General features: G+C 49.7%; 1 protein-coding gene and 1 pseudogene across 4 annotated transcripts; one reads left to right on the plus strand and one right to left on the minus strand.

The window, feature by feature from the left end:
- Positions 1–367: 367 nt before the first annotated feature.
- On the plus strand, positions 368–6,787 carry PDP2 (pyruvate dehydrogenase phosphatase catalytic subunit 2). 4 transcript variants are annotated; one of them, XM_067721267.1, is made up of 2 exons: positions 368–497; positions 2,784–6,787. In XM_067721267.1, exon 2 carries the CDS (start codon positions 2,838–2,840, stop codon positions 4,428–4,430), a length of 1,593 nt encoding a protein of 530 aa, XP_067577368.1. In that variant the 5' UTR covers positions 368–497; positions 2,784–2,837; the 3' UTR covers positions 4,431–6,787. The 4 variants fall into 4 exon arrangements, with proteins under 4 accessions (XP_067577368.1, XP_067577367.1, XP_067577370.1 ...); XM_067721266.1 differs by having other exon boundaries at positions 426–579; XM_067721269.1 differs by lacking the exon at positions 368–497 and adding an exon at positions 568–701.
- Positions 2,093–2,554, minus strand: LOC137215697 (large ribosomal subunit protein eL30 pseudogene; annotated as a pseudogene).
- Positions 6,788–13,979: the final 7,192 nt, after the last annotated feature.

Genomic DNA, 13,979 nt, shown 5'->3' on the forward strand with positions numbered 1-13,979 from the left:
AAAGATGAGTTTCAGACAAGCTATGTTTAAGGTGTACATAGGGCCTCCAGAGGGAGGCGTCCAAGTAGATATAGAAGGGTGTGGCGCCTGGGAGAGGGGTCTGAACTGGTCAGCACAGAAATGGAGAGGAAGCCGTGGGGTATTATTAACAACAGTGAGGAATGGGAGAGGTTGCTCGGTTTGGGGTGCGCAGAACGAGGAGGGGGGGTGTCACGTGGTGGGGGTGCTCAGCCACAAGACTGCCTGGTCCCGAAGCCCGCCCCCGAGCCTACCCAAGGTCAGAGCCTGAGGGGGGTGCGGGTAAAGGTTGGGTAAGATGGGCGGGGGAGGGGGAGGAACCAGATTGGGCCCCTCTGGATCCCGCCCTCTCTCCCTCCTCAGCCATTGGGCAATTACGCTGTCGGTCAGGTGCCCGCCTCCACGGATGAACCAATAAAGGGTGGCGAGAGGATGCTTCCTTCTCTAGCTGGATCAGCACAAGAGGTCCCTTCAGGGAGGTGAGTCCGGGGTGGAGGCAGCTGCGGCACCGTAGGCTGGCGCAGAATTGACTGACGGACCCGGCGGCTTTGGCGCAAGCGGGTGAGAGGAGGACCAGGGTGCGATGTAGGGAAGGGGGTGAGCGCGGGATGTGAAAACCTCTAACCTCGCCGGGTCCGCTCCGGCCCGCAGCATCGGCTCACGTGATGGGGTGGAGAGTGGAGGTGAGGTGAGGGGGCGGGCCCGCGGCGGACGGGGAAGAGCCTTGGTCACAGCTACGGTCACCCGTCTCGCGCGCACGCGCCACGTGGGTTCGCGGCCTTGCTCAGGGCCTTTGGCTGTGTACCGGGACTTCCGCAGTAGCTGTTTTAGCCCTGGGAGTACCCTCTGTGAGCTCAGCATCTCAACTGAATTCTCCTTTTTTATAGACCCGGAAGCTGGGGCTCAGGGACGTGGCCGCGCCAGGGTTTGAGGGAGATAGGGCTTGTTGGACTTAGGAGGCCGCGCTCTTTCTTATCTGTGAGGCTTGACTTTGGGATCTGTTTTCTTTAGATAACGCGAAATTGTCTGGGTCCGGTCCGCGGCAGACCGCCTTGCGTCGGGCATTGCCGCCTGGCTTCTCTGCAGGGCTGGGGGTGGGGTTGGGGGGCGCGGGGAGGCGCCCTCTGCGCGCCCTGCCCGACCGCACCAGTTCGTAGTTCGGCGGGGTGGGCTGGGGAGAGGGGGCGGTCCTCAAGTGTGGGCGCTCTCCACACCCCAACAGACAAACTTGAGGAGGGCAGGATTCATAAACGAAATCTGAAAACACGTGGAAACTCTCCTCCCGGGTCACCAGAGAAAATAGAAAATAGAGCAGCTTTTTTTTTTGTCTAAGGAAAAATACCACCAGAGGCTGTTGAAAGTGCTAGGAAACTGCTTCCTTCATGCCCTTGTGGAGGCAGATGTGAACCTTTTGGACAACTCAGTTTGGCAATATGAGTCTACACCCTTTGACCTACTGATGCCAGTCTTGGGAAATAAGTAGGTTAAAACCTAAGTAGGGGGGCTTCCCTGGTGGCGCAGTGGTTGAGAGTCTGCCTGCTAATGCAGGGGACGCGGGTTCGTGTCCCGGTTTGGGAGGATCCCGCATGCCGCGGAGCGGCTGGGCCCGTGAGCCATGGCCGCGGAGCCTGCGCGTCCGGAGCCTGTGCTCCGCAACGGGAGAGGCCACAACAGTGAGAGGCCCGCGTATCACAAAAAAAAAAACCCTAAGTAGGGGAAAGGTTGAGGCGTTAGGCGTTGCAGTTTGGTATTTTATAAGTAGAGACACAGTGGAAACAACCTCTAATCCCCAATGATACACCTAATGATAAAAGTAATAATACCTTTTTTGGAGCCGAAGGGTTATATTTCTTTAAACCATCACAAAACCGTATGAAACTAATATTCCCATTCCACGGATGGACAACTGGAACTCAGGCAAGTGAAGTAGTGTGTCTGCTGCTAGACAGCTAGTATCATACCTAGTGTGCTTTTGGGCCTCTGAAATGGCCATGTTTAGCCACTGTTTGAGGCATTCATTTACATACATGTAGAACAAGCTCTGGCCAGTTTTATTAAAGAAACTTTGCATGATTTACTTGTCACCAGTTTCTTCTGGCTTGTTTCTAATCATCACCTGGATCAGTGTACATACTCTGTAGTATTTTCCTCATGCTGTGCCCAATTCAATATTATTGCCGCTGTAGTGATGGACACCAGTTTTGGCCAACATGGTGTAGTACTCTAGTTCAGATTTCCTCAAGGCTGGGCCGTTGTTGGCGAGGAGGACCAGGTTCACTTTGCCTTGTCTGATCATCTTCAGAGTCTGCTTGTACCCCAGCACATACTTTCCACTTACCATAACCAGCTGGAGCCTAGAATTGATCTGTCTCCGGCGACTTTTCCATCTTCTTTGCTGCCACCATCTTCCTGGTTTAGGTGCTGGATGGCGTCCAACAGAAAGCAGCCACCAAGATAGCTGGGGAGCAAGAAAGAGCTTATATTTAAATGAACACTTAAAGCCTACTGGGGAGAGTGAACGTGGGAGCTGGGCACAGGGCCCTGGCAAGGGAAAGGATTTGGGAAGGAGGAAAAGGTGGCCTCTGGGGTAGCCCTCAGTGACTCTTTAAGATCAGAGAGTGTTTAAAAACCCATTTTCTGAAATGTGATTATATATTATAATGGGAGGTGTGGAGACTTGCTTAAGTATTTTGAGATTAAGTGTTTTCAGAAGTCATTATTTTTAAAAAATTAAATTTAAAACTTTCTTAAACTCAAATTTTCAGGTTTAAAAAAAACCCTTTTTGCTGAAGGAACGCATTCGCTCATACAGTTTCAGAATGTCAAGTACTGTGTCCTACTGGATTTTCAATTCTGCAAGAAACAGCATTGCCACATTACAAGGGGGACAACGTTTATATTCAAGATATGCCTCAAATAGGATTAAATCAAAATGGAGGCTCTTTCCCCAGGGGCCAGTCACCCTAAAAAACAATGCCTCATGTGGTGGCATTGCTCTGCAGAAAGCCTATAGACACACATCAACAGAGGAAGATGATTTCCACTTGCCGCTCAGCCCTGAGCAGGTAAATGAAGTGCTGCGAGCTGGTGAGTCGGCCCACAAGATTCTTGACCTTGACAGTGGAGTCCCAAGTTCGGTGTTGCGGTTTGAGAGCAACCAGCTGGCTGCCAATTTCCCAGTGGAGGACCGGGGAGGTGTAGCCACCTGCCTGCAGACCAATGGGCTGATGTTTGGTGTCTTCGATGGACATGGTGGCCACGCATGTGCTCAAGCGGTGAGCGAGAGGCTCTTCTACTATGTGGCAGTGTCACTGATGTCCCAGCAGACGCTGGAGCAGATGGAGGGGGCAATGGAAAGCATGAAGCCCCTGCTGCCCATTCTGCAGTGGCTCAAGCACCCAGGGGACAGTATCTACAAGGATGTCACGTCAGTGCACCTTGATCACCTCCGTGTCTACTGGCAGGAGCTGCTGAACCTGCACATGGAAATGGGGCTGAACATTGAGGAAGCATTAATGTACTCCTTCCAGAGGCTGGATTCTGACATCTCGCTAGAGATCCAGGCCGCCCTGGAAGATGAGATGACCAGGAACCTTTCACTCCAGGTTGCTTTCTCAGGGGCAACAGCTTGCATGGCCCATGTCGATGGAATTCACTTGCATGTGGCAAACGCTGGTGATTGCCGGGCCATCCTTGGTGTCCAGGAGGACAATGGCATGTGGTCTTGTGTGCCCCTCACCCGGGACCACAATGCCTGGAACCCAACCGAGCTGTCACGGCTAAAGAGGGAGCATCCTGAGTCAGAGCACAGGACAATCATCATGGACAACAGGCTGCTGGGTGTCCTCATGCCCTGCAGGGCCTTCGGGGACGTCCAGCTGAAGTGGAGTAAAGAGCTGCAGCGCAGTGTCCTGGAGCGGGGCTTTGACACCGAGGCCCTCAACATTTACCAGTTCACCCCCACACACTACTACACTCCACCTTACCTGACGGCCAGGCCTGAGGTCACGTACCACAGGCTGAGGCCCCAGGATAAGTTCCTTGTGCTGGCCTCTGACGGCCTGTGGGATGTGCTGGGCAATGAGGATGTGGTGAGGCTGGTGGTGGAGCACCTGGCTGAAGTGTGTCGGCACAAGCCAGACCTGGCCCAGAGACCCGCCAACCTGGGACTCATGCAGAGCCTGCTGCTGCAGAGGAAAGCCCAGGGGCTCCACGCCACCGACCAAAACGCAGCCACACGTCTGATCAGATACGCCATAGGGAACAACGAGTACGGGGAGATGGAGCCTGAGCGGCTGTCGGCGATGCTGACATTGCCAGAGGACTTGGCAAGGATGTACAGGGATGATATCTCTGTCACTGTGGTGTATTTTAACTCAGACTCGATTGGTGCATCTTACAAGGGGAGTTAAGAGTCTCCCATCCTGTTGCCAAGGTTAACTTAAATGCTCTTCTAAGACATGTTCACTTACTCTTAAACTGGCTATTTAGACCTTGTTGTTAAAGGGCAGGCAGATGTAGCTTGCTTAATAATAGATTAACGTGAGAGAAAAAACAGCCTAGGATTAAAAACAATAGTAGTGATTTTATGTCCCTGCATGTTTTGGTCACCTCTTCTACGCAGAAAGGGTGGAACACAGAGACCGTAGACTTGGCTGGGGCTCGTGTAACCCAAGTCCTTTTATAAATACACTGTTGTTAAACTGTCAGCCTGAGCCTGCGAAGTATAAAATGAATCATGATTCTAAGGATATGAAGAAGTTCAGGATCTTAGGAGGTCTTGATACAAAAATCTGCAAAGTTGATAATTCTCAATTCGTAATCTAGACTATGAAGGGAGGTTTTGTTTCTTTTTTATTTTGAAGTTCCTAAAGACCTAGGTTTACAAAGCATATTACAGGATACTTTTCTATGCAATATTCTAACTTTTTTGTGTGTATGATTTTACTTGTGAAAACATTTTGTAATGCTGCATTCTAGTTCCGATTTAGTTTATTTTAAAATTGAGTCCTCAAACTTGCAAACAGGCCTGCTCTAAGCGAGCATGCTTGGAATGAGTTTTCTTGGTTTTCAGCTGAGGGTGAAGGTGGCCAGGCCTCTGAACCGGCTGAATTTATTTGTGCGGCTTTCGGACCTTTCCACTGAGTCCCACCCCCTGAACCTTTGAGCCATGCTAGGAGGTTACTTCTGTCTGAGCCTTAACTCCTTTCCTGCATTAATAAAATTTCCTCCGGGGTTTAGTAAATCTCTGCAGATTTACTCATAGCACTTAACCTTTCTGATTATACCTCTCAGACATTCTTCTAATTCCACCTAATGTTCCTTCCCCCTCTGCTATGCTGAACTCCCTCACCCTGCTGCTGACTGTGCAATACTGTCTAGAAAGAATGCTCCCAATTCACATGGTTGCAGGGAAGGAGAAAATTCAAGATTGCATGTGGTAATTGTGACAGACAGTTTAGGCAGGACTGCTTATACAGTGGATTCTAGACTTAAAATTCAGGCTGAATCTGGAGAGGTAAAAACATGAAGGACCTGAGAACAGTCACTTAGTCTCCCTAGCTGCATCCCGAGGGGCAGTGGGGAAGAGGGAGGAGTGAGATTTTTCAGATGGGACACTTGCCTATAGACTGTGGGATAAATGGCCATTGCTACTCCTCAGGAACTAGGCCTTATTTAATATAGGAGTTGGGGCAAAACCAAATGTAACCTGTACTGGCTTCTATGGGCTGCACAGTCTGTGTTTATTTGAAAATTAAACCATGTGGATCCTTTCTGGGGGGATGAATTTCATGTTCTGAATTGCTGTAGCATTTAAACAACAGGAAATGTGTCCCTAAATGGAAACACAAATATAATCCCACAAAAACTGACACTTTTTATGTTCCTGCACTGTCTTCATTGATCGCTCTCCTCACCCCCTTTCGTACTGAAAGGAAAGCAAACAGCTAGGTTTGACTTCCACATTTTTGTCCACATTCAGGACATTCAAGTGTTGAGAAACTTCTAGCCTGCGGATACTTCCCTGTGCATTTACTGATATGGCTTCATCTAAGAAATTCTCCTTTGAGTGCTTAAGCCTTGGTCCTTTTATTCTGAAACTATTAATCTTCCTTCTGATCTCCTAGATCTTCAGAAATAAAACGTGAATCCCTGTCATTCAGCTTGCATGACGGTTTGTTACTAGAGCCTGCTTGTCTGACACCCTTGTTCTTTATGCGAGCTAAACCCTGGTGCACGCTCTCATTTACCGGGATTACAGGGTCTGAATCCTGTTTTGGAGCCTAGCTTGGGTCATAAATATAGCTGATTAAGTAACCTGTGTGACAGTTGAGAGAATACAGACTTCCCACCTGTTCCTTCAAGGGTATCTGTGTTTTTTCTCAGCCTAATAGATTTCCTGCTTTCTAATTGGTATATTGAGAGAGAGGAAGGGCTGGTTTCTTGTCTGCCTTTTGCCATTGTGAACTCTGTCTGCTCTTGCCATGAATGCTCCACGGAGCAACTCCTGGTTAAACCCCAGCATGTCTGATTCCCTGACCACAGTTCTGCTGTCACTGGCCTTCCTGAGGCACATGGGCTACCACTTGAGGACACTTGGGATTTGAGAGGGAGTTGGTGGTACTTTGTCAGGTCTTCCGAAACACTTATCATTCCTTTTATGTAAAGATTCTGATATTGAGACTTCTGAAATGAACTAAAAAAATGAGATTGAATCTTTAATGTTTAGGATGTCACTTTTGAATAAAGTATGCTTTGGTGCTTTAAACAGCATATTTACTGTTTTAGGTAAGAAATGGTAATATTGGCATGTTTTAGATACTGTTTTTTATGTAAATAATACAGTTCTCCTGATTCTGGGGATTGGTCAAAATGGATAGAGAAGTTCTAAATTCAAGTTAGCGTGCTAGGTCAAGTTACTTATTCAGTTTTCTGAGACGTTATTTGTAACATTAAAGCTAATTTATTATAATGAAAGTGTAAACTTTGAGGTATGTTAATATATAAACATATTTTTCCCAGAAGTACGATTGGCCTAAAAGATCGAGTGGGTTAAGACTTAGTTTAGACACAACTGAGCTGACACCTTTTATATGAGGGAAATAGAAACAACTCAAACTTGAATTAAAGAATAGAATAATTAATTGTATAGAACACGACAGTGTATTCAGAATGAGTCTAGCTTGACTCTTTCATCCATCAGCCCCTAGTGACCTATTTTTCGGTTTGACAATCTTGGGGAAACCTTAACTTCCCAGGTTAAATCAGGATATCCTGGAACTGAGCTATCCTAGTTTCATTGTTAGTGGTTCATTTGTCGCTGAACATGACTCCCATAGCAGAGAATGCCCGGGTGTGGCTTTGAGGCTGGGGAATAAAGGCTGGTGGTACCGCTTTTTCCTGTGAGCTGCCACGTGTGTTACCAAGTGGAAAACACACATGGACTGCAGTGCGACTGTCTACTGAGCAGGCTGAGGCTCTGTTCCCGATGCCTTGGGCACCTGACGTTTAGTTTAACTGGCCTCCTTGAAAATATTTCTTATCAAACATTTACTTGGAAAAATTATTAACCATGTTCTTTAGTATTTACTGACATTTGTATTGTAAAGTGTATACCAATGTTTTTTTGACATTGATTTTCTAACCATGAGAGAGATTTAAATGAAATTTGTAAATAAGAGAGGAAAAATGAGATTTGGTTTCTTTTGTTTTTGAATATTCATATTTTTAAGGTCCTTAGGGTACTAGATTAGGCCAGCCTTTGTTTCACCACCTTTATCTGGTCTGTTCAATAGTCCACCCAAAAGAGAAATTTTCTTTGCAAATTTTCGATGACTGCTGAGCACACAGGAAGTCCTTGCTTAACGTTAACAGTGTGTGGGAAGCTGAAAAGAATGAAAAGGAAGTGTGAAGGCTTTTGTTGTGAGGGTCTCCACACACTCAGGGCCAAGGCCTGCTGGGATTTCACATTATTTAACTGGCCTTGTAAAACCAGCTTCTTTGTTAATCTTAAATTCAGAGCCAGCTTTGGGGAAGATGTCTAGGCAGCTACCTAGATAGAGTTGAAGACCCCACTCCATCCCACCCCCACTGACTGAGTTTTATCTCATTGCCTCTGAGTGATACAGCTCATAAGGACAGCTCCAGTGGGTGCTTCTTAAAATGCAAATACAACTATTAAGTTATTAAATTTAGTATGGGCTAGGGTGGTTAAACTGGGCCTTGAGGAGGAGCAGATTTGGGGGAGAGAAAGGTAGAAAAGGGAATGTCTGAGGTCTGCTGAGGGTAATGGAGGAGCTGTTTCCTTCTTTATAACATGATAAAAACAGGCCCAGAGGCTTGAAAACTTGCCCCGACACTGTGGTAGGGCAGGAATTTGAACCAAGTCCACTGTGCTGTGCACATGTCCCAATACTGGGCTTTCAGAAAGGGATAATAATGCAGGAAAAATCTCATGGCCCACTTTTGGCACAGGGTGGGTGGGTGGAGAAGTAGGGTGTGGTGACAAGAAGCTAGATGGATAACCCATGCATTCCAATATCCCATCATTTGGAACTCATAAACATAGAGGGAAAACAGGGAGAATTAAATTTTAAACACTGTGCTCTTTAACTAGAGGGGGAAGTCAATTTATACTGTTCTTTTCACCTCTAGAGTTTTTGCTTCCATTTTATTTGATGCTACTAAATGGCCTTAAGTAGTTCCCAGGCTAGTGACCCTCTGTATCGTGGGTAGCTGGCACTCCAAGCAGCTCCCTCTGGAATGGATGGGTGAACCTCTACTGGACCTCCATGGATCATAGTGTCTTTGTTCCATTGACCCCTGACCTTACCTGTTCCTGGCTGGGAGGAGCAAGTGGGGATTGAGGGGGCCAGCCAGAGTTCCCCTTCCGACTTTCACTGGCGAGGGAATAAGTGAAACCGAGCAGGACCCTGTGGGGCCCTCCTGGATACAAAAGCTGCCCCCGCCTCCCGTCTCCTGTTTTTTATTTGTAGAAAAGGCCCTGGTCTCCTAGGCTTTCCCAGAGTTCCAAAGAGCGGCACAAGAGTTACTAATTAGGGAAGTGAAGGAATTCAGAAACAAAGGAAAACCAGTTAAACAACAAAAGTAATGACAATAGCTCATGGATAAAACAGTTCCTCCTCAAGGTGAATACGTAACTATCTGACACTTAGCTTTGAGTTGTTCTGAAGGAACTAAACCCCACCCCACCACCCCAGGTGGAGGATGGTGACTGCGTGCTGACCACAAGCACTGTGGACCTCAGACTGGTTGGAACCAGAAGGCGGAGGATTGAGATTACCAAGACACCACCCTGGAAATCCCTGCCCTTTCCCCAAAATAGTTGCAAGAATCCTCCCTCTTATTAGCCTATGAAATTACCCAGCCCATAAAAACTAACCACCTAGGGACTTCCCTGGTGGCCCAGTGGTTAAGAATCTGCCCGCCAATGCAGGGCACATGAGTTCGAACCCTGGTCCCAGAGGATCCCACATGCCGTGGAGCAACTAAGCCTGTGGGCCACAACTACTGAGCCTGCGCTCTAGAGCCCGCGAGCCACAACTACTGAGCCCGCGTACCGCAACTACTGAAGCCCACGCGCCTAGAGCCCGTGCTCCACAACAAGAGAAGCCACCGCAATGAGAAGCCCGCGCACCGCAGTGAAGAGAAGCCCCTGCTCACGGCAACTAGAGAAAGCTGGCGCGCAGCAACAAAGACCCAACGCAGCCAAAAGTAAATAATAAATAAAATAAATTTAAAAAACCCCAAAACCAGAAAACTAACCACCCCGTATTTCGGGGCCCCCTCACCTTCTGCCTATGGAAATGTGTGTCTCTGCTTTCACTTTACTATGGCTCGCTAGCTCTTGAATTCTCCCCTGCATGAAGCCAGGGACCCTCGCTCGGCAGCCCGTCCCAGGAACTTGACAGAGACCTGGGACGTGACCATCCTCTCAGGCCCCATTTTCCTGCAACCTCTTTACAAAGGATATTAATAAATTTACTTCTTACCTGTCACTTTGCCTCTTGCTGAATTACTTCTGCGCCGAGACATAAACAACCTGAGTTTCATTAAGTCCTGAGACGAGTTGTGGTTTTCAGTTGGAATATTGTGGGTTCGAGTCCCATCTGAGGTGTGTGGCTTCACAGCGCCGTCTCCGTGCAGCAGATGAATAGAAGGAATGTCTGCCATGAGCTACTGCTCTGTCCAGTCCACCTGCAAACACCTTGTGTGGCCCCGGGGCCCGGCATGCAGAGCTGTCCGGGGATTAGCTCATGACACTGGGCACAATGGGGATGGGGAAGGGCCAGCCCGGGGGTCTGGGACGGGCTCTGGGTATATTGTGGAAGTAGGGGCAAGAGTTGTAGAGAAGGTTGAGGGGGAGCTGGCCAAAAGTGGCTGAGTGGGGAAGCAGGAGCCCCTCAGGTGATCTCTGGGGATGGGGAAGTGGACAAGGCCACGCAGCGACCTCAGAGAGGACGTGGCTTGCTCTTCATCAGCGCGGAGTGGGGTGGGGGCAACGCAGAAAGTCTCACCTCAATCCCCCCACTTGCCCTGCGGTGTTGCCACCAGGTGCTGCTGGGCATTTGTCCTTGTTTTTCTCCTCCCCACCCTCATCCCTGTAATGTCAGGCTTAGCCCCCTGTCCTACTGATTGTACAATGAATAAGGAGGGATGGGGGGCAGATGGGTGGATGGATGGATGGACGGATGGATGGATGAATGGATGATCGAGGGAGGAGCAGATAGAGAGGAACCAGCAAAAGAGAGATCAGAGAAGTAGGAGGAAAACTATGAGTGGGTGGCATGGAAGTGAGGAGAGGCGGGTGAGGAGTGTCCAGACCCAGAAAAGACCGTGGGCGTGGATGGATGAAAATGAACAATGAGCTAAAAAGATCACTAAGGAAAGATGAGGGCCATTGGGTATTCTCACGTGGGACTCAGGACACAGGATGGGCCTAGACAGTGAGGTAGAGATGAGAAGTTGGCTTTGTGAGAGCTGAGCTGCTGGGATGACCCTTCCTCTGAAACAAAGCAAAGCAGTGGGTGGGGGGACGGGGGAACGTCGTCAATAAGCCAAGATGCTCCTTGGTTGTGGAAGGGGAGGGTGTCCACAGGCTGACTTGGGGTTCCAGGGGCCCTGCTGACCACACACTGGGCTTTGGCAGGGAAGGGTGGAGGAGCTGGACCTCTTCAGAGCTCTGCCTGGTGGCTTGGTCTCTAAATCTGAGGATGGCATGACAGGAGCACCAACGTGGAGCCCTGGTGGTACAGGCCTTTGCCGTGGGATGCTGTGGTCAAGCAACATGAGGCGGGTGGCTGCCTCTAGATGTCAGCATCGAGCCACGTTGGCACCCGCTGCAGCAGGAGTGGGAGGAAAGCGTTCCAGAGAAAACGAGGCCCTGAGCCTCACGCCCAGGTGGAGCAGGGTCTCCTGGGACTGCAGCCTGGAACCCCCTTCCGGGAGCCTCACCTGGCCCTGGATGTCCTTGGGCCTTGAACGAGTGGGTGGTAGGAGGGGAAGGACCCTGTCCTGCGGTCACGCAGCCCTGCCTTGTGGGGAAGGGGCTGTTGGGATCCTGAGAGGCGAGGGGGTGGCTGTCACCTTTTCTGGTCTCCTCCAGTGTGGTGTGCCTTTCTGGGGACTGCCCCACATCTCTGAACCCTTCCCACCTCCACACTCTGCTCCCTGCAGCCAGTCCCACAGCCCCCACCAGCAGCTTTGGGGTTCACTGCCTCCTGCCCACCACCTGTCCCAGCCCCAAGAATGGTCCAAACCACCTTTACCCTCCTCCACCCCCAAACAATAGATGCCCCCTCTGGTCAACTCCTCCCAGCATACAGCTATCAGAGCCGTCCTGGTCAGACTCACTCCTCTGCTCCAAGGGAAAGCTCAGAATCCTCCTCCCCAGGTGTGCGGGCGCAACAGTCACACATAGAGGAAGGAGTGAGAAAAGAGAAAGCGGTCTTTGTCTTACCCCACAAGCTGGAGTCACCTCTAAGGGTCAGGCCAGCGCCCTGTCACCTCTGGGATATAGCCTAGAACCCTCCACCTCTTATTCCTGGCTGTGGTTTAAGGTAAGGGTTTTAAGGTCCACATCTGTGAGGGTGTTTCCAGAACAGATTAGCATTTTAATCAGTAGACTGAGTAAAGAAGTGGGTAGACATCATCTAATCCATTGAGGGCTGGGATAGAACAAAAAAGTGGAAGGAAGAGGAAAGTTGCTCTCTGTTGAGCTGGGACATTCATCTTCTGACCTCGGATATCTCAGGCCTTTGGACTCTGACTGGGACTTATATCCTTGGCTCCTCTGGTTCGTAGGCCTTTGGATTTGGACTGGAACCACACCACTGGCTTTCCTGGGCCTCCAGCTTGCACAGCAGATGGTGGGACTTAACCTCCATAATCACAAGAGCCAATCCCTTGTCCTCGCAACCATATGAAGCAAGTATTATGAATCCATTTTACAGATGATGAAACTGAACCTGGAGGGGTAAAATTATGTGCCCAAGGTCATAAAACTAGTAAATGCAGAGCTGAGTTTCAAACCCTGGTGCTTGTCTCCAAAGCTTCCTTGTAGCTTTCGTGCAATTGCTAAGAGATCATGCAATTCTGTTGAATATCTACTCATCTGATTTTTTAAAAAATGCCCTGTCTGCTCCCCAAAAGCCTGGCAGGATGGAGTAAGCTCTTGGTCCGTGGAAGCATTCTAGCAGAAGCTGCGGGGAATACTTGGCAAGACGAGAACTGGATGGACTGTGGGGACCTCTTGTGCCTGGGGTGGGACTATGTGAATACAACACAGGACGGACCTCGTATATGGCCTTTCCCTGCGTCCCCAGTCGGTCTGGCCTATGGAGTTGGGGAGGCAAGAGCAGGTGGAAGCTAGGGGTGGAGGCTGGCCTTGAGCAGCAGGAGGGACCAGCAGACCACAGCCTGCCCTGTTCCCCTGACCCCGTGGCCCTGGATTGGTCTTGGATCCCCTCCCTGCCCTGGGCCTGGCACCTCTGGCTTAGGGGAGGGCTCAGAACTCATCAGTCATACAGTGAAGCCTGTTCTCTCACCCAGCACCTGTTAGAATTTATCTGAAAGAGAGAGACAGACAGACAGAGAGGGAGGGAGGGAGGGAGGATCAGGCAACTGTACAAAGGGGTTTGAACAAAAATGGTCATAGCACTGGTATTTGTAGGAAGGAGAAACTGGACACTGCTGACATGTCCTTCCTCTACATGCCGGACAAATAGATTCTAGCACAACCATCCTGGTGGACTTTAAAAGTGATAGTGAAAAAATAAAGTGATGATGGAAGATCTTTATTATTTGACAGGAAAACTACTAAATGTAAATCCTGTAAATGAGGGGATAGGAAATCAGATTGCAAAACAGAATGTACAGTACAACCCCAAGTTGAAATCCCTCCCCCCACACACGCACACGCACACGCATACGCACACGCGCGCGTGCACGCGCGCGGGCGCGCAGTCCGCCCCTCCACCAGCTCCCTCGTGACTAACTGCATTGGCCAGGGGCTGGTTCATGGGGGAGGGGACTGCGACTATATTGGGAAGGGGATGAGATCACCCAAAGACTGGCTGATTTAGAACTGGGTAACTTTTTCCACCCTTGTGGCTCTCAGCGTCTTTTGTGCTGGATCATAAACCTTGGCGCCAGCCTACAGGGTGGAGGGGGACCGTGTTCCCCGTCCCGAGGGGCGGAGCGGTGGCCGAAGCTGGATACGGCACAGGTGGTGGGCTGAAGTTGCGATAAAATGGCAGAATGGGTCTAGGGGTCCATGAGGCCCAGCTGGGACCCTACAAGAGCTTTGCTCCCAGCAGATCTGAGTGTCCTGTCACTCCACAGGGACCTTTGTGGGCGGAAAGTGCATTTTGTGGGTGCAGGAATATCCTAGAGGGTGGAATATCCCTTGTGGTGAGCTGAGCTGCGTCCCCTTAGGCCCA

The sequence above is a fragment of the Pseudorca crassidens genome, chromosome 20 (assembly GCF_039906515.1).
Source record: "Pseudorca crassidens isolate mPseCra1 chromosome 20, mPseCra1.hap1, whole genome shotgun sequence".
NCBI classification, from domain to species: domain Eukaryota; kingdom Metazoa; phylum Chordata; class Mammalia; order Artiodactyla; family Delphinidae; genus Pseudorca; species Pseudorca crassidens.